General features: G+C 38.6%; 1 protein-coding gene, 1 long non-coding RNA gene and 1 other non-coding gene across 5 annotated transcripts; all 3 read left to right on the top strand.

Annotated features, from left to right (window-relative positions):
• The first annotated feature begins 1,529 nt into the window (after positions 1-1,529).
• Mir3340 (microRNA mir-3340) lies at positions 1,530-1,603 on the top strand. Its single transcript, NR_107619.1, is given in 1 exon segment — positions 1,530-1,603. It is a non-coding gene; the product is annotated as a microRNA mir-3340 (primary transcript).
• A 17,324-nt stretch (positions 1,604-18,927) lies between these two features.
• LOC134201781 (uncharacterized) lies at positions 18,928-21,548 on the top strand. 2 transcript variants are annotated; one of them, XR_009977042.1, is made up of 4 exons: positions 18,928-19,126; positions 19,303-19,374; positions 19,830-19,950; positions 20,042-21,548. It is a non-coding gene; the product is annotated as an uncharacterized LOC134201781 (long non-coding RNA). The 2 variants fall into 2 exon arrangements; XR_009977041.1 differs by having other exon boundaries at positions 18,931-19,374.
• A 343-nt stretch (positions 21,549-21,891) lies between these two features.
• On the top strand, positions 21,892-25,615 carry LOC134201810 (uncharacterized). Of its 2 annotated transcripts, XR_009977067.1 has the most exons (3): positions 21,892-21,968; positions 22,626-24,156; positions 24,246-25,615. XR_009977067.1 is itself a non-coding variant. In XM_062677029.1 (2 exons), the coding sequence occupies exon 2, from the start codon at positions 22,660-22,662 to the stop codon at positions 23,935-23,937; it is 1,278 nt and encodes a 425-aa protein (XP_062533013.1). In that variant the 5' UTR covers positions 21,892-21,968; positions 22,626-22,659; the 3' UTR covers positions 23,938-25,615. The 2 variants fall into 2 exon arrangements, 1 of the variants encoding a protein (XP_062533013.1); XM_062677029.1 differs by having other exon boundaries at positions 22,626-25,615.
• The last annotated feature ends 235 nt before the right edge of the window (positions 25,616-25,850 follow it).

Consider the following 25,850-nt stretch of genomic DNA (forward strand, 5'->3'; position numbering starts at 1 on the left):
CGTTCCCTCGACTCGATATCGGAACGAACGGTTCGACAAGTAGTCTCGTATGATGAGCACGAGTCTGTCTGGCACTCCCATGTTATACAGTTTGTATATCAAACCGTTGTGCCAGACTTTGTCGAACGCCTTCGCTATATCGAAGAAGAGGGCTCCTGTCGGAATGGGTTTCCGCCTGTTCAGCCCTAGTAAGATGTGCTCCGTGAGGCGGTGCACTTGATGGACGCACGAGTGTCTGGCGCGGAATCCAAACTGCTCGTCTATCAGAATTTTGTTCGCGGATACAAAGTCCCAGAGGCGTTTACGAAGGAGCCGTTCGTATAATTTGCCTATCGCCGGGAGGAGACTGATGGGGCGGTAACTCGCGGTTTCGTTATTCGGTTTGCCCGGCTTGTGTATGCCGATAACGTCCGCTTCTTTCCACGCCGCGGGAAAGATGCAGTTCGTCATAGCAGCATTTAATATCGTGGCCAACATCGTTATCAGTTGGGCTGGTAACAGTTTTAGCGCGCGGTTGCGGATGCCGTCGGAGCCGGGAGCTTTCCGTGGTTGTAGGCTATCGATCGCCTCCTTAACCTCGGAAGTGGTAATGGGGGGTAACGCGTCCGAGGGCGGCAGGGAAGCTCTGCGCTCGACCTCCCTGTCGACGAACTCGGTGTGTTCGGGGTCCGCGTGTTGAGTGCTGGTGGTGCACTGTTCTTGCAGTGCATCGGCCAGCAACTCTGCCTTGTCATCGTCATCGTAAGCCGGTGGTTGGCCTGAGGGGCGTACGAGAGGCGGCATAGTGACGATAGTTTCGGACTTGAGGGTCCTAGCTAGTCGCCAGTATGCTTGGTGAGTGGGCGCGAGTTCTTTTAAATAACTATCCCAGTTTTCGTTTCGGGCGTCGCTCAAGCGGGATTTGACCTCCCGCTGTAAGCGACGCATCCGAGTCCGGTTTGAATCCGTGGGATATCGATCGTAGGCCCGGATTGCCGCGTTCCTAACTCTAACGAGGTCCCTAAGATCGGGGGAAAGTCTGATGCGGTGGAAGCTATCCTCCACATCGACTTGCTTTGAAGATCTTGTGATCGCCGTCGAGACGTGATCAGTGAAGATGTTTATGGATTCGACGGTGTCCTCGGGGGATGGAGTTGAATCCGGGCCGCAAGGGAGGATTGGTGGAGCGGTGTCAGCTAAGCACGTGCCCAGCTTCTTCCAATCCACCATGGTCCTCGTATCTGGTTCTCGGTTGAGTGGGCGACCGAGCTGCATGACGACAGGTCGGTGGTCTGAGTCGAGTTCTGACATTGCCTCGATGGAGCGCAAGCGCAGAGTTACGTTCCTCAGCAGTGCCAGATCTATTGTGCTCGGACGACGCGCGGCGTTGTACGGATAGCACGTGGGGGTCGGGGGGTTGAATATCTCGAATGTGAGGTCGTCTATGAACGCGTCGAGACGCCTACCGTTCACATTCGTGCGATGGCAGTTCCACCTAGTGTGGTGGCAATTTAAATCGCCTGCCAGAATGACCGCGTCCCCCATACCGAGCAGTGTCTCGAGGTCACTGCTCAGGAGGGGTTTGTCAGGAGGGAGATATACGGATGCGATGACGATCGGCTGGTGTCCCGTCAGCGCGATGCGGCACACTGACGCCTCGATATGTAAGAGCGAGGGAGTATCGAGAGGGACGCAGTGCAGGGCCCTCCTATAGTAAATGACAGTCCCGCCCTTGCGGGTGGAGAGTCTGTCATTCCTAACCATGACGTAATTCGCGACTTTGGGGTCGCGACGCGAGGGCTTTAGGAAGGTCTCCTGCACCAGAAGGATGTCGATGAGATTGTCACGTAGAAACTCATAAACCTGGTCGCGCTGACGCGCGAGTCCGTTAGCATTGTAGAATGCTAACTTCAAAGAATGGGGTTTTAATCTCGCGTTGCACGCCATTGATTACCGGTAATCAAACCAGCGTGCGCTGGACGGACTCGATGACGTCGATGTACTCGAACGTCGCGTTTAGGCGGTCTTCGGCCGTGACCGCTCTGCGCATGGCGTCGGCGAATGCACGCATGCGGTCAATATTTATCGCGGCGATGTAGTCGCGAATAATTGTGAAGTCGTTTGAGTGCGCGGGGCCGGGGCGAGGCGCGGGGCCGGGGCGAGGCGCGGGACCGGGCGCGGGCGCGGGGGCGGGGCGCGGCGCGAGTAGAGGTTGCGGCGCGTACCGCGGTTGGGGTGCCGGTATCGTTCCTGCCTTCGTGAACGGCAACGGTTTCGCCCACGCGGAGACGGTGGGCACCGGAGCCGGTACGAAAGCCGGTTTCGGCGCGCGGGGCGCCGAAGTCCTTGGGCCAGCGGTTTTGGGGGGCGCGTTTGCCGGGCGCTTCCGTGGAGCCTTGGGGCATCCGCGGTAGTTGGCCGTGTGTCCCTGCTTACGGCAGAGTACACAGCTCGGCGGTTCCGTCGCGGTCTCTTTGACCCGCGAACAGTCGGTGGTCGCGTGATCGTCTAAGCACTTCACGCAACGCGGTCGCGCGTTACAGTTACGCGCGGAGTGGCCATAGAGTTGGCAACGGTGGCACTGCCCGGGAGTGCCGCGTTTGTAGGGGGCCTCTACGGTGACCCCCGATAGGCCGCACACGGTGCGGAGACATGAGGCAATTTTCTTGCCCTCCGGTGTGGCTTCCAGTGCTACGAGCACCATATCATACGCGAATTTGTCGCGCCCGCTGTGCATCCGGTGCACGCTTATGACGGGGTAGGACTGACCTACCAGGTCATTCTTAATTTGCTCTACGTCGAGCTCTTTAGGGACTCCGCGTACTACGACGCGGAGTTCGCGCTCCTCCTGGAGCGCATAGGTATGATAACCTATGCGTTCCTTGCGGAGGTAAGCGGTCAACGACCTATGGTCGTCGGATGTTTCCACCTTGATCTGAATTCCATGCGGGATATTCCTCGCATGGACGACATTGATCTTTTGGGCCTTAAGGGCCAGGGACACGCGATCCCAAGAAGATTTTTCCCGCAGGATGACCGGCGGCGGCGCGGGAACTTTTCGAACGGGCGCGGGCCCGGGGCGCGGCGACGGGGTTGCGCGGCGAGGGGAGTCCGGGGTTATTACGGTTTTGGGCCGCGAGGCGTTCGCGGCCTTTGGTTGTTTGGGCGCCGTGGGCGGATCCACAGCGCGGGCGCGTTTTTTACCGCGCGCGACGGTGGTGAACCCTTCCGAGGTTCCCGGTTGAGGACTCGCGGCGGACTCGTACTCCATTTCCGACTCGGAGTCGGAGCCGGAGCCGGCTTCGGAAGACGCGATCGACGCGGGCGCGGGGGTGGGGGGCGACATCGGCGAGTCGCGAGGTACCGGCGCGGGGGGCGACAACGGAGAGTCGCGGAGTGCCGGCGCGTCAAGGCCGGCCTTGTAGGCTTCGAATTTCGCGACGATGTCCGGACAAAGGTCGCGGACGAACTTAAAAAAGAGCGCGCCGTTGGCGTCACTCATGGTGATTGTGCCCGGGGGGGGCGTCCCCGGGACTTAAAGCAAACTCGCCGAAAGGCGAGTCCCCTGAGTGGGATTTATACCCCCTGCGCTGTACTTGCCAGCAGTGATTTGCAGGGGGGGGATGCCTATGCCGTGAAAACGGCAGTCAGCTGGGATTGGGGTGGAGAGTTTGGGAAGGTGGGGGACCCCACTGGGTTGTGAGTGCCACAACAAGCGGTGATCGCAGCGGGGTTTTTAGTCTTTAAAAAGACTGTTTTGCACGACGGATAGATAAATAAATTTAATAATGAAATGAGTGAATGAATGTGAATTTGGCGTTTTCGAATGCAGAACAAACGAATTCGAAATGTTTTTTCGACCCAAGGTCGCTACGCCAGCGCCCGTGCGTCAGGAATTCACAACAAAGTCGCGATCGACGCGACAGCGACAATGTCGTGTAAACCAAAACACAAGTTCGCGACGGCAGCGACAATAATTCGAGAAAACACGTCCGGACTCGACAGCGTTGCAAACGGAATTGAAAATGTTGAAATTTGCAGCGAGGTAGGCCCTCTATTTATGGTCGCCCACGCGCACTCGTCCAGCGCTATTATGAGTCCGAGCACGGTGGGCGTCTATTGTTCTCTCGGCCGCCTCGCTCGCCTATTGTTTGCCTGGTCGCTCCTTTAGCGCTCGCCCGTATTGTGACTCGCTCCCGCGTTCCCACGCCAAATTAAAGACCACGAGGACCAATCTTTATTTTCAAACAAAATATTTACAAAGTTACTTGTTTCCATGTTTAACTATCTATTTACATTTTTATGCTAACTTATTTTTAACGTACTGTCTATTTGGCTATTCTTTATTTCTATTTATTCTCTGTTTTATGTCAACTTATTTCTAACATAACTATTTATTACGGACATTTTCTATAACTATTTTTACGTATCTATTTATTTGTTATTCTAAAACTATTTCTAACTTTTCTAAATGTCCGTCGGGAACAACTATGATTTTTATGTTCGTCGCGAACAGTATCTATTCTACATTTATTCATGTCCGTCGCGAACACTGTTACTTGTTAATAAAAACATTTTGTTGCATGTATTGTAAACAGGGTTTTTTTAACTAACCTTGTTTTTAAATAAATTTATTATTTTTTTCAGCACCTCAACACCTGACCTGCTATTTCACCACTTTTACAATGAAAAGCAGAGTGTACTCAAATTACTAAGAGAATTTTGTGGATAGAGGAACTGCAGGTGAAGATTCAGGGTGTTCATATGTGTGTCGTCCAAAGCATTTTTGAACACAGTACCATATATAACTTAATGAAACTTACAACCATGGGGGAATGAATAGTCGACTATCTGCAAGAAGGATGAACTGTTGGTGGAATTAGCACATGCAGCTAGCAATTTTAAACCTGTATTTCCACATAAGTTACTGATGCAAACAAATTTCAAAATTATTGTATATAACTATTGAATAAAACTATAATAAAACTATTTTTATAAATCATTAATTTATATTTGAAGTTACTTCACACTATAAGTAAGCTAATTAGTAGAATTTAACAAAGTAATTCAACGTGACCACCTTAATGTACATGTAATCTCATCATCTGAGATCATGGGAACTGGCAGCTCTGCACAATTGCAAATGTTGTGCAAAACACAACACGCAACAACTATTTTTGCTACCTTATCAGGGTGGTAAATTGGCACCCTATAGATCAGCAAACACCTGAATCTACTCTTTAACATACCTATTGTTTTTTCTACTGAGTTATGGGCAGTGGTATGAAGGCGGTGCTACAAAGCTTCAGGACTATCTTCCTCCGTATTAGCATTAGCTAGCTATTATTAGCAGGTATTAGCTAGCATAGCATAGCATTATTGCCTATTTCTGCCGTGAAGCAGTAATGCGTTTCGGTTTGAAGGGTGGGGCAGCTGTTGTAACTATACTGAGACCTTAGAATTAATATCTCAAGGTGGGTGGCGCATTTACGTTGTAGATGTCTATGGGCTCCAGTAACTGTTTAACACCAGGTGGGCTGGGAGCTCGTCCACCGATCTAAACAATGAAAAAAAATATAGCAAAAGGTGTCATAAGGTTGGAACGTTGAGCATATACAGAAAGCCCGAAAAGATGTTAAATAATTATAATGGTCATTACTTGCTGTCGTTGACTAATCTAGTAGATTTTATTTTGTTTTCATTATAACTCAAAGTTTATGGTTGCGCGCGGATTAGTAATAGGATGCTAATGAATTATTGGGATGGCGCCACCTTTGGAGTTTGTTAGTTACTAATTACCGCGACTATCCAAAGCGTGGTTCTACCCGATCGATCACGCTTTACCGCTAGCTGCCTAGATGGCGGCACTTGTATATTATGTGGTGCTTGTGCTTACGAAAAGCTACGTGAGCTTCGTCACCCCCCCCGCCGCCCGCGTGCTTCCATCGCCGACGCCCGCACGACAGTCACTGGCAAGGTCTACAGGTGAGTGCAAGTTCTTTTAATTTATTGCCATTTTATTGCTGCTTCCGTGTAATCATTCGCCCGCCCGCTCGCTTATGTGTATTTAATTTATATCTTTAGTTTGATTACTAGCTTTTGTTTACCGCTATATAGTTTTACCGCTCCGCTAAATATAAGTGACAAACATTTGTCACATACCGCTTAGGACGGCTATTTACACGCCTTTCTACAACCCCGCTTTATATGCTCCCGCCGCAGGAGGGCTATTTACACGCCCCCTTGCTACCCCATAGTTTGGTCCTGCGAGCCTGGATTAGATCCAGCTTAAATTTTAATTAAAATTAGAATTAATTTATGATTACCCCCATTCGCCATTTTGTTACAGTATTGTATTGTATGTAAAAGTTAATTACATTCATCGCTATTAGTAATAATAACTCGTAACCGCATATTGAATTATATTTATTAACTTAGTTCATTTAGTGTTAGTTTTTAGTCAGTTATTTCAAAACTTCATTATGGAAAATAGACAACTAAAGAAACTTATCGCGAAGAATAATTTAGTATTTGCACAAATTAATGATTTATATAATAAATCAAAAAATATTTCGGAGTTTGATTCGGAATTAATTGAAACTTTTCTTGCCGAATCAGAATCGATTGATGACATGCGTGTTAGATTTGAAAGCAATTTGGATGATATCAATGATTTAAATTTAAAGCAAAACCCCGAAGTTGAGCCTGAATACGCAGCTTTATCGTCTTTTGACACGTTATATAATTACGTAAGACGCGCTCGTAACAAAATTACAATTGGTGATTCGTCAAATGTAATGAGAACTACCGCCGCCATAAATGTAACATTGCCAACAATTTCACTTCCTTCCTTTGACGGACGCTCTCTTGAAGGATGGGAAACATTTTACCAGGCTTTTAAAGCTAACATTCACGATAACCCGCAACTGTCTGATGCGCAACGTGTGCAGTATTTAATGGGCAAATTAACACATAGTGCATTAAAGTTAACCGCTGGTATAATACCCACAGGTGAAACATATAATATTATTTGGTCGAATCTAATTAGTAAATATCAGGATAAACGAGCTTTAGGATGTCATTATCTGAATAATATATTAGATTTAAAAAATTGTTCACCTACCGCAAATAGTTTAAATATGTTCATTGAAAAAATTTCATCTTCGATTGCCGCTTTAAAACAATTAAATTTACTCGATTTAACTGATTTTATTTTATTACAATGCTCACTGAGAAGGTTGGATCCTCAAACGTTACATTCTTTTGAAGCATCGGTTCGTGGTATTGAAATACCCACAACTGAAATGTTTATTAAATTCATACAGGATCAGATTAAAATATTAGAACGCTCTGCACCGAAATGTAACATAGAGAAATCTAAAAATCATAAATCTTTTATTTCTAATAGTTATAATGACCCAGTCCGCACTGAAAGGGTTAACAAACCGGTTTCGTGCACAGGTAGATCCTTGTCTACGTGCGATCTTTGCTCGAGCTCGCACCACACGCAGTTATATCGTTGTAATGAATTTAAAAATATGATTTCACCGCAAGCACGTTATGATTTTATTAAATCGAACAAGGGTTGCATAAATTGTTTAAGCTTATCGCATACATTAAAAGCATGTCAATCAAAGTTAACATGCAATAATTGTAAGAAATATCATCATACTTTATTGTGTTTTGGTAATAAACGGGCGAATCGAAATAGGAAAAGCGTACCCAGTCCATCGAATGACTACGCTGACATGGACAGGCAGGTCAGTCGGTCGCAGGTACATGGAATTCCGAGTGATGCCGCGCGGTCCGATTACGGTCGGTCCCAGGTTCAATCTCAACCTGTTGTTCAGTGTTACGATCATCATGATGCCGCTTCGAATACTTGTTCACACTCTAACAAAGCGATACAACAACAAAATAATACGACCGCTACCACGTTGACTCACAGTTCGGAAATAAAATCGAATAGTAATATTTTATTATCAACCGCTCAAATATACGCTCACTCGAATAAAGGGGAACGTAAAATAGTTAGATCTTTAATAGATAATGGTTCCCAAAATAATTTAATAACTGTCAATTGTTGTAAATTACTTAAATTACCGATTATACCTTTAAATAATTCTTATATTAGAGGTATTGGATTAACCGCTCGCCCGATTCACGGATATGTTTATTTAAATATTGAATCTAGATTTTCTCCTAATAAATATTATATTCACGCTTTAGTAGTAGACTGTATTACAGATAAATTACCCGCTTATTTTATAAATTCCTCAAATATGAATCATATACGTAATTTACCGCTTGCCGATTCAAATTGGAACGTTCCAGGTGTGATTGATATGGTGTTAGGTGCTCAGTTATTTCCATATATATACTTAGGTAATCGTATAGATACCGGCTCACTAGCGCCACCTGCCGTAGAAACAACCTTCGGTTATGTTCTTATGGGTGACGTACCTGAAGTGAGTTACACTGGCATTATGAAACTGCAACATGATAATTTTTCTGTCATAAATGATAATAATACCTCTTTGTGACTATCTAGTACAGTTTATATTGATAATCCACCCGCTTTCGAAAATACTAAAATTCATTCTACATTCACTTTAAATAAAACTTTCTCATCTATAACGCATAAAGACCTTGAGTCATTTTTACATAAATTTTGGGAATTAGAGGAGATTCCTCATGAGCGTCATCTTAGCCCTGAGGAAGCCGAGTGTGAAAACAAATATATTTCTACAATTACCCGCGATAATGATGGCCGATATACGGTTGAGTTACCATTTAGTAGAAATCCCGCCGACCTGGGCAAGTCTTATACTGTTGCTCACCGCCGTTTTCTTTCGCTCGAACGTAAGTTTGTTCAATTACCCTCACTCCGCGATGATTACGATATCGTTATACAGGATTACATTAGTAAAGGTTATTTAACTGAAATTAACGACACCGCTAAGGAAACCGATAACGGTTATTATATACCGCACCATGCAGTTATCCGCCCAAGCAAGACTACCACTAAACTACGTGTAGTTCTTGATGCTAGTGCTAAAACATCTAGTGGACTGTCACTTAATGACGTCTTGCATACTGGTCCAAATTTACAGGCAGACTTATTTTTGCTTTTACTCCGCTTTCGTTTATTCCCTGTGGCATTGTGCGCTGATGTGGAACAAATGTACTTACGCATTAGGGTGACCACAGACCACCATAAATATTTAAAAATATTGTACCGCTTTAAAAATGATAAACTTCGCATTTTCGCTTTTAACTGTCTGCCCTTTGGTTTAAAATCATCACCTTATTTAGCAATGCATACTATACGTCAATTAGCATCAGAAGAATGTTATCGTTATCCAGAAGCCGCTAGTGTAGCTGAGTCTCAATTATATATGGATGATCTCGTCACATCCCTACACGAAGATATTTCAGCTATCAAACTATCGAAACAACTAATTTCACTCTTTAAATCAGGAGGTTTTAATTTAACAAAATGGGCAAGTAACTCCACTGCCTTTCTTAATAGCCTTCCAGAAACGCACCGCTCTTCTGTAAGCTTCTCTGATGATGCTAATAATACCATGAAAGTTTTAGGCCTTGCATGGCTTCCCGCTAATGACTCATTTTTTATGACGAGCTCAAACACTAATGAAAAGTGCACTAAAAGAACAATATTATCTTTAGTCGCACGCTTGTTCGACGTGCTTGGTTTAGTTGCTCCAGTTATACTGTTCGCTAAATTGCTTATTAAGGAACTCTGGAATTCTAAAATAGACTGGGATGATACACCTCCAGATACAATTATTTACCGCTACTCTTCACTTGTGAAAGAGCTTCCATTGCTTTCAACTATAGCAATACCGCGCCATATTGGAGTTTCCAAAGACTGTGAAGTAAATATTGTTGCATTTTGTGATGCAAGCTTGAACGCTTACGGTTGCGTTGTTTATTTACACATTACAGATCCCACAGGAAATATTACTTTAAGATTATTGTGCTCAAAATCAAAGGTTTCTCCGGTTAAGATAACTACATTAGCTCGCCTTGAGCTTTGTGCCGCTCTTGTTTTGTCAAAATTAGTTAAACTTATTTATAACGCTTATAATTCTTTACATCCTATCACCGCTATATACGCTTTCTCAGATTCTACAATTGCTCTTTCTTGGATTAAATCTTCCCCGCATAGATGGTCAATATTTGTAGGAAACCGCATCGCTCAAATTCAGGAGAATTTATCACCTGACCGCTTTTTTCATATTAATGGTAAGGAAAATCCTAGCGATTGTGTGTCACGAGGTCTTTTACCGTCACAAATTATTAATAACTCGCTTTGGTGGCAGGGTCCTTCTTGGGCCTGCTATCCTATTTCACAATGGCCTATTGAACCTTTTGTACCTTGTAAATCTGGAAGTGACATACCTGAAGTTTTGAAGTCGTCGTGGCCTAACGGATAAGACGTCCGGTACATTCGTGTTTAGCGATGCATCGGTGTTCGAATCCCGCTGGCGGGTACCAATTTTTGTAATGAAATACGTACTCAACAAATGTTCACGATTGATTTCCACGGTGAAGGAATAACATCGTGTAATAGAAATGAAACCCGCAAAATTATAATTTGCGTAATTACTGGTGGTAGGACCTCTTGTGAGTCCGCACGGGTAGGTACCACCACCCTGCCTATTTCTGCCGTGAAGCAGTAATGCGTTTCGGTTTGAAGGGTGGGGCAGCCGTTGTAACTATAATTGAGACCTTAGAACTTATATCTCAAGGTGGGTGGCGCATTTACGTTGTAGATGTCTATGGGCTCCAGTAACCACTTAACACCAGGTGGGCTGTGAGCTCGTCCACTCATCTAAGCAATAAAAAAAAAAAAAAAAAAAAAAAAAAAACCTGAAATGAAAAAATCTGTAACACTTACCGCTTTAACTGTTGTCGAAGATTCCCCAATATATCAACTTGGGTTGAGAATTTCGTCATGGTCAAAACTTCTTCGCTGTGTTGTTTATGTACTTCGATTTATAAGAAAATTACCGCGAAACAAGTTTGTAACCGCATTCGATTTAAATACTGCTGAGAAAGCTATTATTCGAGCTCTTCAAGCTAAATATTTTGGTCATGATATTGCCAGCATTAGAAAATTAGATTTACCTTCGAAAAATATTCGTAAACTTAGTCCATTTATTGACGAAGATGGAATTTTACGTATTCAGGGTAGACTTTCGAACTCTGATTTACCGTTTGAAACGCAACACCCCGCTTTATTGCCAAAACACGATCACATAATAAATATTATTGTTGATTATTTTCATAATACAAACTTGCACACTGGTCCGGACCTTTTGATGTCTATTATTCGTCAACGCTTTTGGATATTGTCCGCTAGAAACGTTATAAGAAAAAGAGTGCATATGTGTAAATCATGTTTTCGAGTATCACCTTCACACCCAACTCCCATGATGGCTGACCTTCCGTCAAGCCGTGTAATGGAGGCCAAAGCTTTCTGTCACACTGGAGTAGATTACGCGGGCCCATTTAAGATAACGCTTGTACGCAAACGTGGTCATCATTCACAAAAGGCTTACATTTGCCTGTTCGTATGCTTAACGACAAAGGCTGTACATATTGAGTTAGCCTCGGATTTGTCAACGGACTCATTTCTTGCCGCTTTCAAACGTTTTATATCTCGTCGAGGTCCAGTTTCTTTCATGTATTCAGATAATGGCACTAATTTTGTTGGCGCAAAGGCTCAGTTAGATGAAATGTACAAACTTCTAGTTTCAAATAATTTTATATCCGCATGGAATGATGAATTAACTAAATACCGAATCATTTGGAAGATGATCCCACCTCGGGCTCCACATTTTGGAGGTTTATGGGAATCAAACATTAAATCCGTTAAAACCCATTTAAATAGAGTAATAGGCGCACAAATTCTCACTTACGAAGAGATGTTAACTGTGTTGAATCAAGTAGAATGTCTTATGAATTCCAGACCTTTATGTCTTTTATCCGCAGATCCCAACCCCGAAATTCTCACACCCGCACATTTTTTGTTGTCCACTCCTTTGCAGTATTTACCCGCGTCTGAATTGTCCGCAAATCAGATGAGTCTAACTAATCGCAAAGCGTTGTTAGATAGTTTGGTTAATTCCTATTGGAGGAAATGGAGATTAGAGTACCTGCATACGTTGCAAGTCAGACAGAAGTGGTGTACATCAGATAACCCCGTGAAGGTTGGGACAGTAGTTCTTATTCATCAAGATGACATTCCACCGCTCCGCTGGCCACTTGGCGTTATACAAGAGGTGTATCCAGGTGTCGATAACATTATACGCGTTGCTTTGGTAAAAACGAAATCTGGATTTCTTAAACGTCCAGTTGTAAAATTATATCCGCTACCGCTAGAATAAATTAGAGTACCGCATGTCATCAACCGCTTCAACTCTACTCGTAAACATTCATGATGGCTTATTATTAATTAAAATTTGTTTCTTTTCGAATAACTTCCCGCTATTTAAGCTTTATGTTTCCTATCTTAGTATCTTTATATATTTTTTGAAAGTCCTGCGAACTTTCAAGGCGGGCAGGATGGTTGCGCGCGGATTAGTAATAGGATGCTAATGAATTATTGGGATGGCGCCACCTTTGGAGTTTGTTAGTTACTAATTACCGCGACTATCCAAAGCGTGGTTCTACCCGATCGAATCTACTCTTTAACATACCTATTGTTTTTTCTACTGAGTTATGGGCAGTGGTATGAAGGCGGTGCTACAAAGCTTCAGGACTATCTTCCTCCGTATTAGCATTAGCTAGCTATTATTAGCAGGTATTAGCTAGCATAGCATAGCATTATTGCCTATTTCTGCCGTGAAGCAGTAATGCGTTTCGGTTTGAAGGGTGGGGCAGCTGTTGTAACTATACTGAGACCTTAGAATTAATATCTCAAGGTGGGTGGCGCATTTACGTTGTAGATGTCTATGGGCTCCAGTAACTGTTTAACACCAGGTGGGCTGGGAGCTCGTCCACCGATCTAAACAATGAAAAAAAATATAGCAAAAGGTGTCATAAGGTTGGAACGTTGAGCATATACAGAAAGCCCGAAAAGATGTTAAATAATTATAATGGTCATTACTTGCTGTCGTTGACTAATCTAGTAGATTTTATTTTGTTTTCATTATAACTCAAAGTTTATGGTTGCGCGCGGATTAGTAATAGGATGCTAATGAATTATTGGGATGGCGCCACCTTTGGAGTTTGTTAGTTACTAATTACCGCGACTATCCAAAGCGTGGTTCTACCCGATCGATCACGCTTTACCGCTAGCTGCCTAGATGGCGGCACTTGTATATTATGTGGTGCTTGTGCTTACGAAAAGCTACGTGAGCTTCGTCACCCCCCCCGCCGCCCGCGTGCTTCCATCGCCGACGCCCGCACGACAGTCACTGGCAAGGTCTACAGGTGAGTGCAAGTTCTTTTAATTTATTGCCATTTTATTGCTGCTTCCGTGTAATCATTCGCCCGCCCGCTCGCTTATGTGTATTTAATTTATATCTTTAGTTTGATTACTAGCTTTTGTTTACCGCTATATAGTTTTACCGCTCCGCTAAATATAAGTGACAAACATTTGTCACATACCGCTTAGGACGGCTATTTACACGCCTTTCTACAACCCCGCTTTATATGCTCCCGCCGCAGGAGGGCTATTTACACGCCCCCTTGCTACCCCAGTTTATTTAAGATAAATACTAAATTTCACAATAAATTATAGCAATATACACAATTACAATTTCACTGAAATGAATACAATCTGAATACTTAGGTTCTTAATACACATTTCGTTTATGGATTACATATATTATCAGAATTTCGAAAAATATTAATAGCTTTACAAATTGTACATTTCTTGCATGATATTCTTTGCGACAGTAAAACCATTTTTTATTGGTAGCAGATCTTTTTAAGGCCACCAATTTCCCATCAATACACCCAATAACCCAAAGGATTCTAAATTTTTCATAAAAACTGCAATATTTAGCATTGTAATTGTAAAAAAATTTTTTCTTCATAAAAAATTACCAATATTAATGTATTAATATTGGTAATTTTTTATGAAGAAAAAATTTTTTTATTTAGCTTTAACCACCTTCTTTTTTCTTCGCTTTTCCTTCAACTTTTGCCATTATTGAGCATTCTGTGGGAATCTTAAATATTTATATATAGTTGCTGGGTTGTTCAGAGCCTCTACAACCTCAGAAGTACGCTGGGATGTCTGGGACAAATATGTTCTTATATTTTCTTTTATGATTTCTTTGGTAACTTCAATTGACCAAAAATAACAAGGTGCACAATAACTGAAAATAAGAAATTTTCATTATACAATACACATAGTTATTAGAGAATCTAATATGTATTCTTTCAGGATATTTTTGGTAGATTGGTTTAGGGGTATTGTTTTACAATAATGGGAGATTTGGATATAAACAAATGGGCAAACTTTACTAATATGTTATAAAGTACCTATTTTATACATAAAGACACAATCTTACCACGTGGAGTACCTACCTTTAGAAGAGTTGAAAGTCCTTTTCACTGACTTTTAGTGGTCTTCATGAAAGGGTGTAATTCACATCCTAACTGCTTCTTAGATCCTTCGACAATCTATACACTTTCTTTATACTTTTACATAGTCGTCATCTCAAGTTAAAAGTGATAAATTGTGAATTTCGTAGGCTTTTCGACGCATTTCACGCTGATCCGTAGCGTCAGCCTCTTTCAACAATGTTTTCAATAAAAACATACACTCCATAAAATATCGATGAAGAATAAAGTTATTCTAAATTGCAATTTTGGTAAATAAGAGTATTTTTTTAATAATTAACAGTGGTTTATTACGTTTTCGTATATTCTCACTCACAACAAATACTTAAAACACTAACTTTTGATTTGACAAATAAAATGATGTTGCGATGCGAAGTTCTTATCGAAATTAGACGTGATTTGCACTACAGAATGCCGTTTCAAACGTCAACTCATACATTGTAAAAAAACTCACGCTTGCTAATTCAATTCACTTCTGATCTCCCGCGAGGGGCGCTAGTGTAGATTCGTCACTACAATGAAATTTACAGAATGCCAATTTGAAAACTCACACCAAATTCACGTGCGAGTTTGTTAAACAACGCTTACAGAATCGCAAGGCTGAATTTAATGGAACAACCCTAGATTCTTCTGCAAGCTATAATCTCTGTCCACCCCCGAAAATTACATAAAATTTGTTCCGTATATCCGGGGATGTGGACAAATAAACAAACAAACAAAAAGCAACGTCTTTATTATAAGTTTCTATATTAGTTGTCCTCAATGCACAGAGACACATCGGATTCTACTGTTTTATTATATTTTTATTGTATTGTGTATTGATACTGCCATGAATATTCCTTAATTGTTAGTACGTGGTTCGGAAACGCTTTTTTTACAATAAAATAATTTTTTCTTACACTATTTTTAATTCAAATTTATTAAAATTTATTTTCTATTTTTTAGTTGGATTTTCTATAAAAGCGTATTTAGTTAGTTTTTCAAACTATTATTTATTTTTAATTTTTTAGTTGTATTTCAATTTTTTTTTAATATTTAATTTTCATCGGTCCTTAATAAGTATACCAAATTTCGATAAATATACCTAATTTCGAGTTAATCGGACGTTTTGAAGGGGTCAAAATCATGTTCAAAGATTCCGTTACAAACATACATACGTCTGAAGTTAATAAAAGCGTATTAAAAAACCTCAACCTCAATCTTTGCATCGGTAAACGCAGCTTGGTGTCGGAACCGTATTGAGTACGGCTATCACCTATTATAATGGACTATGCTATCTATAGCAAGAAAAATGAAACGAACATACAAGAACGTAAATACGCTCTTATATAGTAAGTATTCTTTTTTTTTATTGGCATACCCTATACCTTATTGGCCCCACCAGGCCCTCCTGATGGTTACCGTCGTGGTTACCTACCGTGAATGGTTACACAACAAATGTTCACGATTAACTTCCACGGTGAAGGAATAACATCGTGTAATAAAAATGAAACCCGCAAAATTATAATTTGCGTAATTACTGGTGGTAGGACCTCTTGTGAGTCCGCGCGGGTGGGTATCACCGCCCTGTCTATTTCTACCGTGAAGCAGTAATGTGTTTCGGTTTGAAGGGTGGGGCAGCCGTTGTAACTATACTGAGATCTTAGAACTTATATCTCAAGGTGGGTGGCGCATTTATGGTGTAGATGTCCCTGGGCTCCAGTAACTGTAAAAAATTGTAATGCTGGGGGCAGAGCCTAGCGGCTGACTACCATTAAGTACTCTCCACAAGCCTCTTCGGAAGAAGCACATGTCATAGCGCTCCAAATTCCAAAAAATATATTTCAGTTCCTAACCTATGAGACCGTATTAATATAATACAATAAATGTAATCTGCAATAAAACGATTATACATAATATGTATACGAAAAAACGCCTTTACGTGTTAAGAACATCACAAAATAAAAACCACTATCTATTAGACCTTATCTCTAAATAATTGAGTGATTACTAGAGTATTTCAGTTTTCCATTAGCAGACGTAGAGCAAGCTTGTTTTTGAGCGCTTTATGTAAACTGCATCGTACACATCCTGCAGATAGATCCGTTATGTTCGAAACCCGTACATAGATTGTTTCAGCGCTTTCATTAGATCAGTCTTCAGCTTCAGTCGGTTTCACGAAGCCAAACACGGGTGTTGTGTCGTTCAGAGCAGGACAGATATAGTAAGCAACCTTATTTATTTTTATAATTTTTAATTCAAAAATTCATCTTAAAAGTACATTTCGTAAATAAATTCCGTTTTTTTTATTATAATTTTCGAGAATCATACTTTTTTTTAGGTTTATATTTTGGATTGGTTTTTTACAGTTGTTTTTTGGTGACTTCAATAATTGCACTAATTCAATTGTAAATTTATTAAACCTCTGCTACGAAAGTGCTTATACTAATATTTGGTACCTACCGTGTTCTAAAAATAGATCGAAATCTCCCGAAGCTTTTTTATTGGACGAGTTCAACAAGAAAATCATTGTGTAGCTTTGAGAATTAATTATAATTTTTTTTTATTTTTTTTAATTTATTTATTTATGTACACACAGAAAACAAGACATAGTACAGAGAAATAGTACAAAGGCACTGCTTATTTCTTTGAGAAATCTCTTCCAGCAGACCTGCGAGAGGAAAATCATATTATTATATCATAAAATCATATTACTATAACTTAAATATGTTATAAGTGTTAAAATACTTATTGCAGTTGATCGCTATTCTGATAAGAAATTAGATTTAAGCTCAAAAACTAAAAAAAGTCTGACTGCCGTATTGAAAATTTTGTGACGTCCTTCCCAGAATTCTAGGCACAGTGCAGCAGGAGCCTCAATCGATTGGTAATATTGCATATAATGAATTACTACAATGCATATACAGCTACGCAAACTAGTTCGATAGGGTTCCTGGTAATTCCAGGTGAATTCAAAGTTGGAAAAGGGTGGCGGCGCGCGCATTGCCCTCAGATTGGTCGGATAGTTTGATAGCGGTTAGGGCCGGCCTCTCTGAGAACAACACGAGTCAAAAGATACTCGGCAGTCGCTCCGGACAGGGGGGTGCAACTCCCATACAAATGAAAATAACATACAACTAGCGTCATCTTACTCCTGTGGCGACGTCATTTTTGTAACTTTTAGGCATTAATGATCTAATAAACTCACTAGATGGCAGATATGAGTTCTGACTCAATAAAAAATGTAGCGTACTTTGAAGCAGTGCTTCCACTTTTAGGGAATTCTCCCTTTTTTAGGGAAAAATAGCTGATATTTTGGATGATAAAGACAATTTAAAAAATACCAGGATTTAGGATATTTCGGGGTAAAAAGCAAAGCCTATACTAGTAACTGTTGTGAATTTTAAAATAAACGATAATTAAAGTAAAACAATGAACATTTTATTTTATGGAGAGAGAATGACATTAAGTCGAGTTGACAAGTAAAAAAATAAAACAGAGTTGTGTATAAAAACTATAAAGGTTTGATTCAACAGTAACCCTCTAGTAAAGTAAATCATAGATTAAGCCACTGCTTTTTCTTAGGGATTCCCCAGAATCCCAATAAGTATAATCCGCCAAATTTTTATTTACCTATTTTCGTTGATGTCACCAGAACTTACTTGTATTGTAATATACAGGTACTTCATGTACCATGAAAGATCATTATGGTAATTTCATTTACGAAAACCTTGTAATTGTCATTTCACTTTTGCTAGCAGTTCCTTCTTCAAAGACTGAGGTGGAAAGATTATTCAGTGTTCTCAAATTTAAAAACTGACAAAAGAAACAGGCTTTCTAATGAAACCCTGAACGGCTTGCTTCATAGAAAGTTCCCAACTTTGCCAGCAAACAATTGCTCAATTTTAGAACCGAACAGTGTTAGGTTGTGCAGCAAAAGAATATAAAAGCAATGCGTCGACTTCCTTGAAAATTCTAATCCTATAGATCTATGATCTTCTGGGGGCGTTTATATTATATATACCTACATTAAATAATATGCTGTGGTTTATTTTCTGTATTTTATTTACGCTTTCTATATGAGTCGTCTATTATCAAAGGTGGCAATCTGTGCATTTGGACAAAAAAATTTTATTGATATGTCAATACAGATTTATTTGAATATAATCGTCTCCTTCAAAGAATACGGTTCAAAACCTGCATTAAATAAAGGTTAATAGTTAACCTGTTATTTATCTAAGATGTCGTTCCGAAGAGTTTTGTGACTGCCAATGGAATATAAAGTCAATAATTCGTTTTTCTGATTTACCAATCATTGTCCAAAAGTCAGATTGCCGGCTTTGATAATAGTCGACTCATATAAAGGATTTATGAAAGTTGTCTAGGAAATTTTAGGGTAAATTCAAAAGAAACTAGGGTAAAATGTGTTAAAAAAAACGTAAGTGGAAACACTGCTTTGAAGTTTTCAAAATTCCAGGGCCGTAAAACAATCTCAAAAAAAAAAAAAAGTTTTCAAAATGTCGTAACGATTTAATTTTTTAAATCGTTTTTTTTTGGTCTTGGTGTGAGTTATTTTACGTTGTAGTATTAATTTAGAGCAACTTTTAGCTTTATGAGAATATTAGACGATTAGACATTGAGAAACTCTGTTTTGAATTCTCTTTAGACATAACTTGGCTCCAATACTTTTTTCTTCGTTAGCGTTTCGTAAGCCTGTGTAACTATTTTCATTTCTTACAGAATGTTTATTATTAAAAATCAGCATGCCTCGAAGATCGAAAATGAAATGCTATTTCGGATGCCTTGATAACGGTGAGTTTACACTATTTTCCCGGTATATTATTTGCTAACATAATTATTATTCATAATATAATTAAATGAATTAGCACCAACTAATGGTCCTTCCTATTTCTGCTGCCTAGCTATCATATATGTTAAGTTTTGATCAAAACAGTCGGTATTAAGTCTCGTACTATCACACACACACCTCAGATAATAAAATTGTCTCGAGTGGGTGGAAGTATTTATGTTTTGCAACTCAGCGTATTATATGCTTATTGTCAAGTGGGCCCGAACTAGTTTTTTGGAATGATCAATCAGTCATGCTTTCCTGTTTAAATAAAATAAGCACAATTGATCTCACATCCAAAGTTAGATGATGGCATTCACGTTTTGTTTCCTGGTGTTTGATAACTAAGTTACACCAAGTGGCCTGTGACCACGTTCATCCTTCTACCCAATATAAAATAATGTTTTTATTTTTGTAGACAAAGGTTTGATAATGACAAAATTTTATGGAAAAATTATAAGGAGCACTAAAATGTCTGAAACATGAAAATATTGATGCACTATATTTGAACCAGAACGTGTTATGTAATATATTAATTTGTAAGTAAGATTACATTAACACTAAATTTTTCATGGTCGTATTTTTTCAATATTTGTTACATACTTAAGATACTTTGTTTCTCCGTTTCAGAAGAGAAACTGATTCAGCAAGGAACGTGAACTCTCAAGGGATCTTAATTTTTTTTAAATATGTTTATAATTGATAAATTAATAATTGAAATAGTTCATAAGAACTAAATTGATGCCAATTTTGTTTTAAAATAGGTTGTTTAGTTCTTATAGTTATAGTATTACGTTTGAATAGTTGTAATTAGTAAGTTAGTAATATATGAAAATACTGATATAAATTTTTGTAAATAACCTTTTGTAAATTCTACGAGAAGATGATTTTAATTAATGATCAAAAGTCAACGGTCTTTAAAAGCATTATTTGCAATTATTTAGATTTACTGTGGAATATATTTGCTAAGTTGTGTTTTCTGTATGAGCAGATATAAATGAAAATGCCCAAACATGATTATGTTTCTTACATTTTCATTATGTGAAATCAATATGCTTGTGACTGAGTATATTAATAATTTATTAAAACTTAAGTGATAGACAGCAACCCCTATGGCACTGCTGAAGTTTATAAGCACTGGTGACCACTTATCACGGGCCGGGTTGCGTGCTCGTCTGCTGTTGAGTGCAATAAAAATTTTCGAAACCCTTTCTATTATTTAGATGTAATATTAGTGTACATTTAATTTGGATTAAAAGATAAATTTACATTTTATGTTTGCATGTGTATGTTTATAATTCATTTGCATGTAACGAACACCAGTTTCTTTTTTAACAAAATGTAAACTAATGGTTTGTAATGAATGTAATTAACTTTAAGATGATTTTCTTTCAATCTGCTGTTTGTTTCATCTAGTATTACCAAAGCTAAAGCATCAGAAACGTCAGAATAGAAATAATTTAGATAGGGAATAAAAGTATAACTAATGTAATCATGTCTAAGATTACTATAAGCGTCATTAAGTACAAACTATCAATATTTAAGAGTACTTTAAATCATCATTACATTTTTTAAACATTTTTTGTTTTTCAAATCATGTAATAAAACGTTTGTGCAGAACAAAATGTCACATGTTATGAACATGATTGTGGGTTAATCGTTTCTTAAATTTCTAAATGTTTATAAGAATGCTAAGAATAATTTAGTATTCACTTTAGTGTGTGTATTATCTCTACAATGCTAGTATAAATGACAATTATTGTATGACGAAGCATAGGTAGTGTTTATAGATGTAATATTTTCATACAAGGTCATGATCTGTCACGATCAACTTTAAGCAAGAACTGCTATAGTTAAGAAACAAATTTATTAAATTTAATTCAAATTGTCTACTATGTTTGTAATGGAAAGCTGACATGTTTATATTTCGCACAAATGACTTAAGTGACATTGAATGATTTGATTATCTAGACTTAATTAACTTTTAGATAACTTTCGATTTAATGTTATTAAGTACTCTAGTAGGATTAATCTAGAGGAGTTATTGTTATTCGAAATTTTATACAATTGTACGTTCATACTATCTTTTAACAGTAAATTGTTTGTAATATAGGGAAATTAAATAGCTTACAGAGAATTACAGCTTTTTATTTAAAAAAACTGTTTTCTCTCTGTATGAAAAGGTCTTATCGATTAGAATGCTGAACACAATCAAACGTTCTTTAATATTTCATAAGTACTACCGGGAATTTCAGCGATTCTAAACGATAAGATTTTTTCATAAAGAGAGTTAATTATAAAAAATATTAAAATTACTAAAAAAGCCACCTGGTGGGGGGTAGGGAGATTAATAATCGACAGCAGCGACGCCTGCTGTCCTGGGCTCTAACTAAAGCAAAAATAAAAATGAGAGTTGCGCATCTATCTCAAATATATTAAGTGTATAATCTATGGCTCCGGACCTCTCACAAAGGCAGTACATTCTCGTGTCGTCCAGAGACAGAGCGATCGCGACCTCACTCCGCATAAAAGTTTAAAATCTTCATCCAGGCGCTCTGTAAGAAATGTTATTCAGTTTGCTTCTGTAAATTTAAATAGAGATAGTATTATTTTGTTTTTTTTTTTCGTTTAATGATGAAAAGAAAAAGAAGGGGAGAAAAGATCGAAAGTGCTACTAAAGTATTAGGTTGCCGAAAAAATTTAAGATCGTCGAAACGGCTGAATGCCACCGAACAATCAAGTAAAAACGATAACGAGGTAACGAATTTACATTAACATTTAGGTTCTTCTCTTGAGAAAAACAGCGAAAAACAGTCTTTGCCTGTTTCGCTTCCGATAGAAATGTAAGTACATTTTACTAAAATATTTGCTGCATTTGCTATAAGTTGTCCAAGTATACGTATATATATATGTCCCTTTTAAGAATTGATTTCCATTGCTTATGCACACTGGAATTGCCGGAGGCACAACTAAGTAGCTGCCTATTACTACTAATACTAAAAAGTACACTTTACGTTACCTAAATAAACTTAACACTTAAGTAAAAGTAGTTTTAATCACATTTACGACTCGCGAAAATCGAAGCAATGCTACATTATACTAAGTATAAAATATTGGTCCTTCGAGATGATGAATTCGGGTAGCAAAAATTAGCCTTTAAATTAAGTCTATTATTTTCAATACAGAGATTTGGATATTTATGTTCTTGTTATAGATACGAAAAGTACTTAGAGAATAAAAAGAAAAAGATGTCTAGAGGACTTAAAGGGAAATCCCTTCCATACATAGACAGTGATCCCGATTATGAACTATCGAAAGCTAAGAAACAGCGAACCAATAAACCGAATAAACCAAACATGGATTATGCTATCATAGAAAATCCACAAAATGATGATGAACATTTTGACAATATTTATCGCACAAGTACAATCGTTGGCGGTAAATATCCACATCTTATGAACACCAATAAAGAAATAGCACTAGAAAATACCAAAATCAACGACGCCGGCTTACCAAAATTTTGCATACCTTATGAACAACCCAAATTTAAACTGCCATATAATCCAGTAGTAGCACTGAGAGAAAAATACAAAATAAATCCAAATGTTAAAATCACGCAAACTAAATTTAAAGACCCGAAAAAGTCTAACGAACTGCCTTTAAATTGTACTGTTTTACAAAATGATGCCATTAATTTATCGGCAGGGAAAAGTGCTAATGAAAATTTAAGTGTTAACGCACTTAATTTAACAAAAACCAAAGATGCTGAAACCATCACCGATGACAATATTATTGTAAATGAAGAGAAAAACTTTATCGCATCTCTAAGGGCCAGCAATATAACGATATCAAGTTTATCTTCGTTATTGGCCAACAAAGATAGTGATGTCAATAATAACTCTAAAATTCAAAGAAACTATGAAGATACTTCAGAAACTATTGATTTACTGGACGATGATGATGACGGCGGTACACCTAACATTAATCCTAATGTATTGAAAATCTTAGAAGATCAGAGCGAAGCAAACAAAAGCTTTATCGGGCTTTTACTGAAAATTTTAACAAAGGGTCACATTATAGTAGCGAACGAAGTAGAGAGTATGCCCACAGAAATCATTCTGGAAAAACTTAATTTAGCAGGAATCGATGTACTGAAACTTATAGAGCTATTAAAAGTATGCCTCCAGGAGTATTTGGAGTCAAAAAATAAAACCCGTCAGCAGCCGCTTGTTGCAAATAAATCAACAGAGACTGTTCCAAATATTGAAATAAGAACAATTCTAAACCCCCCGACTTTCCAACTTACGACATCAGTAAACGATGGTGGCTATTCATCTTCTGTTAGTACGCAGACAAACGAACCTGCTCTACAAGTTCAGCTCAAGAGCGTCTCCCAGCCGCACTGTCCTTCACAAGACGTGCATTCAATAATTTGTCGACCTAACCAACAATATAATTACTCGCAGCAAACAAATCAAAACACCAATACCGTACAACAACCATCTCAGATCGTTGCACCACGTTAGACTCCTTTCGCAATGCCACATATCCAGGCAGTCATGCCGCAGAAAAATTTTGCAAGTGCGATTACTAATTTCCCCGCTATTCCTGCACAAAATATTCAAATTAATTCATCGCAACCACTTCCGCAAAACCAAAACAATTTCCAGCTACCGCAGAATCAAACTGCATCGGTTAATAGGCCATATTACAACACGCAGGGTTCAATGGATTACTCTTACCAGGTAAACAAACAACCATAATGATTTTGTCAATTTTACCAAATATGATGAATTTTTAATCAGGTGATTGTAGTGTTCTGTTTTGTTTGTAGAATTCCCAACAGAAACAAGGCTCCGGTAGAAGAAGTTCACAAGAAGTTTATAACTCCAACAATAACAATTCTTCTCTCCGATATGGTGGCCATGGTCGCCCTCGTCAAAGCTTCAATCCGTGCAATAACGCAATGCCTCACATTGGTAATTACTCCGACCGTTATAATCAATACAATAATGTTACGGCGGTGACAGAATCATCGTATTCACACATGATAAGACACCAAAACTCAGTCGATCCGAGGTTTAATTCGTCACAAAATGCAATGGGTTCCTATAATCAGATGGATAATTATGCTTGCAATAATACAAGCAATGTACAATAGTTTGAGTTTCCATAAAATATATTTGAGTTAGAGGAGAGAGCAGATAATGTGTGGTTGTTGTTGGTGCTCACGTGAACCCTGATTAGGATAATTGAAACCTTTGGCTTGCCTTCATTGGCCGTCCAAAAATGTACGTGTAAATAACAGATTGAGAGGCAAAAATCTGGCACTAATTCTATAACCTGTATTTAACTTTTTCGTTTTTACATATAGTGTCGTGACGCTTTGTAACTAATTATGACGTCACTCTACTAAGTTGTCAGTGTTGAGTATTGTAATGTTACTCGAATGTTAACGTCTAGTAGAAATGAGCAAAGTATGATATTCTAATAAAAAACGTGTTATTGTATGTAAATTATAACAGTGTTCATTTAAATCAGTACTATAAAAAATATATAAATGAATTTACTAACTAGAAAATCTAAGGACATTTAAAATGAGTGAAGTTCAAATTAAAAAAAAAATCTGCAAATATTTTTGGAACCCGATTTACATCACAATAAAGCTCCAGCATACTAATGAAGATTTTGGTACAAAACAGATTAAAAGAAAGTTAAAATTCTCAAAACATAATTTTAAACTCAAAGTCAACTTTTTAATAATTTAACTCAAAATAATAAAACAAGAAAATTTATTGACTATGATAAAATTAATGAAAAATTACTTCAAATTGATTTTTCCCTTTTATACAACTCCACTGACGCTAACGTAGCTACTAATTATTTTATTAACACTCTTAATACCATAATTCTTGAAAACACGAGTCTAAAAGTTGTACCACGTCGCAAAAGGCTCAGAAAACTGTGGATGACTCCGGGGCTTCTGAGATGCCTCCGAAACCGGGACAAATTACACAAAAAAGTGAAAAAATATCCTAACAATTAAGTTCTTCAATTAACTTTTAAAAGATATAGGAACTACTGTACATCTCTTTTAAAAAGCGCTAAGAGCAATTATGATAGGGCCCAAATAATAAATTCTCAAAACAATAATAAGAAGCTTTGGGAAACGATTAAAACTATAACACATACCAAAAAACAAAATACCCATGCGAACGACCTTCTCACACACGCAGGACCCGCAAACTCTATTAATACGGTCAACCATTACTTTGCCAATGTCGGTAGTTCACTAGCTCTAAATATTCATGCAAAAAAAACACACTCAAAAGTACCTAAATTGTTTTCTCATTTAAGAACTTTTGCTATGCTGGAAACTGACCAATCCGAGATAGAAACCCTAATAAATAGCCTCAGAACAGACTGTGCCACTGGATCG

Source organism: Bombyx mori, chromosome W (assembly GCF_030269925.1).
Source record: "Bombyx mori chromosome W, ASM3026992v2".
Classification (NCBI taxonomy): Eukaryota; Metazoa; Arthropoda; class Insecta; order Lepidoptera; family Bombycidae; genus Bombyx; species Bombyx mori.